The 4,283-nt window shown below is 37.0% G+C and overlaps 1 protein-coding gene across 1 annotated transcript; it reads left to right on the top strand.

The window, feature by feature from the left end:
• The first annotated feature begins 782 nt into the window (after positions 1-782).
• On the top strand, positions 783-2,329 carry LOC108367721 (uncharacterized). The gene is made up of 5 exons (XM_017622409.1): positions 783-851; positions 1,397-1,467; positions 1,534-1,670; positions 1,729-1,885; positions 1,945-2,329. The coding sequence occupies exons 3-5, from the start codon at positions 1,535-1,537 to the stop codon at positions 2,327-2,329; spliced, it is 678 nt and encodes a 225-aa protein (XP_017477898.1). The 5' UTR covers positions 783-851; positions 1,397-1,467; position 1,534.
• Positions 2,330-4,283: the final 1,954 nt, after the last annotated feature.

Genomic DNA, 4,283 nt, shown 5'->3' with positions numbered 1-4,283 from the left:
GCTCAGCTTGAAGACTATCAACCTTTTCAAGTAAGATATGTTTCTCATCAAACAAAGATTGAAGCAAAGAGATCACTCGTGCATTCTCAGCTCTGAGCCCAACAATTTCGTTGAGAACAACACTGAGGGTAGACTCCAACTCATTGCTATTCGAATGCCCTTTTAGTTTGTTTTTCTGAGCTCCAGCCGACTCGCCAGGCAGCGGTTGTTGTTTTACTGGAACATTCTGATGGGCATCGAGAGCAGCAGAGACATCCACAGCCGACAAAGGCTTGGTCGCGGTGTGGGGTGGAGGCGGAGAGCGAAGTGAGTCCCGCCGAACTTTAGTACAAGATGAGCAGCAAAATGCACGATCGGTTTTATGCAAAAAATCAACATCGGCTTCCGATAAATTAACACACTTTAAATGAAACAATTCTTTACATTTAACGCACTGAATTTTCTGGCGACCACGGTCGACCTTTTGCTTACACGTGCAAGGCATGCTTTAAGTGTTCAAGTAAAATTACAATATCGTTTAACTTTCGCAAAAAAAACCATATACACGGCAATAANTCGACCTTTTGCTTACACGTGCAAGGCATGCTTTAAGTGTTCAAGTAAAATTACAATATCGTTTAACTTTCGAAAAAAAAACCATATACACGGCAATAATAGAGAGCTTAGCGTAGACACGTCCGAACGGCTCAGCGATATTATTACATAAAAGGTTTGGAAGTTCTCACTCCCACTACTCCTTTTTATGGAGTTTTCTTCTTTCCCTATGGCACTTGGCTAAGCGAGCGCTGCCTAGCCAGTCAGATATCGAGAGCCCTCTTGAACCATTAAGTTATATTAGAATTCCTATACATGTAAATATACTTGAATTATTATTTGAATTTACGCACTCATTCATACCTAATATTAATATTGCCATTGTATGCATTTATTCGCATAGCGTAATTAATTTAAAATATCTATTTGTATCACTGAATTAGTATACTTAAAATTCTGAACTATGTATAAACTTCACTAATGTTAAGAAATTTTAATAAGCGACATGGGTAGTTGGCAACACCAATGCTGATAAAGCAGTCATTCATTCTTTTTGACAGCTCAGAAAATTTTCACATCTGTCTCAAAGCGGTCACATACTTTTTGTGAAATAATCTATATATATCAAGTAATACACTCAGAAAAAGGTTTATGGCTCAGTTATGCATACTTGTCTTCACTTGACTTGACTTGAGAAGTGTCACATAATGATTCTGTTTAATGAATTTTCTGCAAAAGTGATTAGCCAACACCAAATCGAACATAACTTTACTTGCAAGTCTGTTGAATTTTGATTTTCTACGGAAAGTCCAAGTGACATTTAATATTTGTGATGAAACTTGCGTTTGTTTACTTGATTTAGACAATTCTCTTCACACACTTGACATTTAATTAAGCACAGACGCTTGGCGCTTTTTTGGATTTTGACAAAAAGTAAGTATTACTTGTTAAATAAATGTTAAATTTTCGTTTTTTAAATGATACTTTTGTCATTTTCAGAATGATTGACGAGGAGCGGTTGATTGACTTGGTGCGGGACAATGAAGTCCTGTACAATAAAACCTGCGTGGGCTACAGGTTGCCGGCAAAGAAGTTGGCGGCTTGGGCTGCAATATCGCGGGAGCTTGGCGCGACAGGTTTGTGTAAAGATCCTTAAATCCAAGTTGTATGACTAATATCCTTTTACGTTTTTAGAAGAGAAGTGTACCAAGCGCTGGATTTCACTACGTGAGCGATATACCCGCGAATTGCGGAAGCTTGACGCCCCGTCAGGAAGTGCGCCGGCTTCGCAGCCGACCTGGCACTTCTCAACCAATATGGCTTTCCTTAAGCCGTTCATAGCACCAAGACCGTAAGTAGTTTGGTTTCTTTTACTTTAGTATAGTTACTGATAGAATGCCCGATTTTCAGCACTCGATGCACTATAAATATTCTGGACACAAGCTATGGAAGCATGCTGTCTGAGCAATCTCCGTCATCGCCGCTTCTGTTTCCGTTGGCAGATGAGAACGAAGAAGGGTACCCTGAAAGGTATTCAGGCGATCCCGTGGCGTCGACGCCTAATATATCTAAAAAAAGAAAGCGGCGAGATCAGGGTGACGACGGCGAGTTTAGTGAAGTTTGCCAGCTGTTTAAAGAGGTGCAGAAGGACCGATTGGCGGAGAACAAAACTTTGCGTTCGTTTGGCGAGATGATTGTAGCATCTATTGGCGAGACGAATGAAAGGAAGCAGGCGAAAGCGATCCAAATAATCACAAATGCTGTGATGACATTAAAATTAGAGCCTGACGACTAATGTCAAATCATAATACAGTCTTTTTTGTACAATATTCTATAAAGCAAAACATACAAAGTTCATTCTACAACAAACATTATGAATATTGTACGAAAAAATACTATTTGCCCATTTTTGCTGGCTACTTTAATTTTTTTCGAACTGCTAACAAAGTAACCAAAACGTTTATCAACACGATTTTCACAATACTTTAAAGGTTATTGAAATGTTGTTAACATAATGATTTTAAATGCTTTACATTGTTATGTATGTAAATGAATTAGTAATTTATTTTCTTTAAAAAAAACGGTACCCGAGTAAAGTTAATTTGTAACGTTTATTGTTTTGTTTGTTATCCACAAAGTAATAGGAGTGCGATCTTTTGACCAGTTTTGACTATTTCTTTTTTGTTTATTTAATTCTTAGTATTTGTTTATAAAATTGTAGCGTGTTATACAACAAACACCATGCAAAGTCGCATTTAAAACTTTGTATACAAATTTTAAAAATTCTGCACAGTTTATACACCATCAGACTCGCAGTCATCTGAAGTATCCAAGCTCATATCAATATTTTCTGATGGAAATTCCGCATCCGGATTTACAACAGTTGATAATAATTTAATGGCATCAGGCGACAGTTTATGATTTTGTTTCGGTGGGTTTAAACCAGTGGCGGATCCAGCGGGGGGGGTTTTGGTGGTGTCAGTCAGTGGCGGCCCACAGCGTGTGTTTTAATATGGCGCATATGTATGTATAATATCCGTTTGATCCGCCACTGGTTTAAACGTAAACTTTAAATGACAGGGTCCGAGAATACAAGCAGCTGATATTTTTTAATATCCTTATTCCTTGACTCTTGGGCTACTTCGGAAAGTTGCCCAATTGGCAGGGGTGCCCATTCAATAATGAGAGGCCCATGGATGAGCACTCTAATATAGTAGTAATTTCTGACATCATTTAAATTCTAAAAACATCCAATCTTTAAACCATCAAAATCTTGACAGAAATAATTTTTTACATAATTTAAATCTTTGAAACACAAAAAAATTAAGAATCGCGTATAAAAACTGATGTCCAAACTACAGTGGCGGCTTGTGGCAGGTGGTTTTAACCTAGGTGGATGGGAAAAACTTCAATATATATGAAAAAGAAAATTAGACCGCCCATCTCGGCCACTCTCGTAACTATTTTCCTAATCCATCATAATGAGTAAAAAAAAAAACAATCCGTGAATATCTCAGGTTTTAGATGGCGTGACAATGAAAAAACATGTTTTACATACTCTAGATTACAATGACCGTGAGCGGATACTTGAAAACTGTTGGTTTTTTTTTTAAGGATAATACCACGATTTTAACAACGACGAAAACTCTAATTTACGAAAAGTTTAGAGCGTATTGCTAGCAAACAGTCACTTCGATCTCCTGTAACATTAAATGCCTTAAGATAATGGACTTGTTGTCTCATAACGATACGCAATAGAGCCCTCCTAACAATATAAGATGGTTATGCATACCAATGCACCAATTTTTTTTGGACTTTTGGCCAGGGTTTTCCAAAAATTGGCCACTGTGCATCGCGATGCAACGTCTGCAATTGGAAAATTTAGCCAAATACGTGTGTGCTCCAGTGTATAATATACTATTAAACTATGATCCTCGTACACCACTTTCTTATTTGTTCTTTAAAAGATTACATAGCGAAAATGAAGTAAGAAAAATGGCAAAAAAAAACTATATGCCAAACACGACATTTTGCATGTTTAAAACAAAGAAAAAATCCATAAGAATCAGAAGGATTCGATGGTTATTAAAAGGTTTCGTAATAGTTTTGCGTTATCGGATTTTCGGTTGTTTTTGAGCGCGCAGAGGAGTATTTGCATAGTAAAGCCGGTCAAAATTATTTGGTGTGTTTTTCTGTTAAGTAATAAAAATAAAATAATGTAAAAAAAATATTTTTTAAAAACAAGCTTT

The sequence above is a fragment of the Rhagoletis zephyria genome, unplaced genomic scaffold (assembly GCF_001687245.7).
Source record: "Rhagoletis zephyria isolate East Lansing unplaced genomic scaffold, Rhagoletis_zephyria_1.1 Rzeph_scaffold_02788, whole genome shotgun sequence".
Classification (NCBI taxonomy): domain Eukaryota; kingdom Metazoa; phylum Arthropoda; class Insecta; order Diptera; family Tephritidae; genus Rhagoletis; species Rhagoletis zephyria.
This window is presented reverse-complemented; position numbering and strand designations above follow the sequence as displayed.

What these genes read in the sequence shown, in the direction of transcription:
- LOC108367721 (XM_017622409.1), top strand. Translation starts at nt 1,535, where the DNA reads ATGATTGACGAGGAGCGGTTGATTGACTTGGTGCGGGACAATGAAGTC. An exon ending in GCGGGAGCTTGGCGCGACAG is followed by an intron (nt 1,671 to 1,728) that starts GTTTGTGTAAAG and finishes TTACGTTTTTAG; the next exon opens with AAGAGAAGTGTACCAAGCGC. An exon ending in CCGTTCATAGCACCAAGACC is followed by an intron (nt 1,886 to 1,944) that starts GTAAGTAGTTTG and finishes CCCGATTTTCAG; the next exon opens with CACTCGATGCACTATAAATA.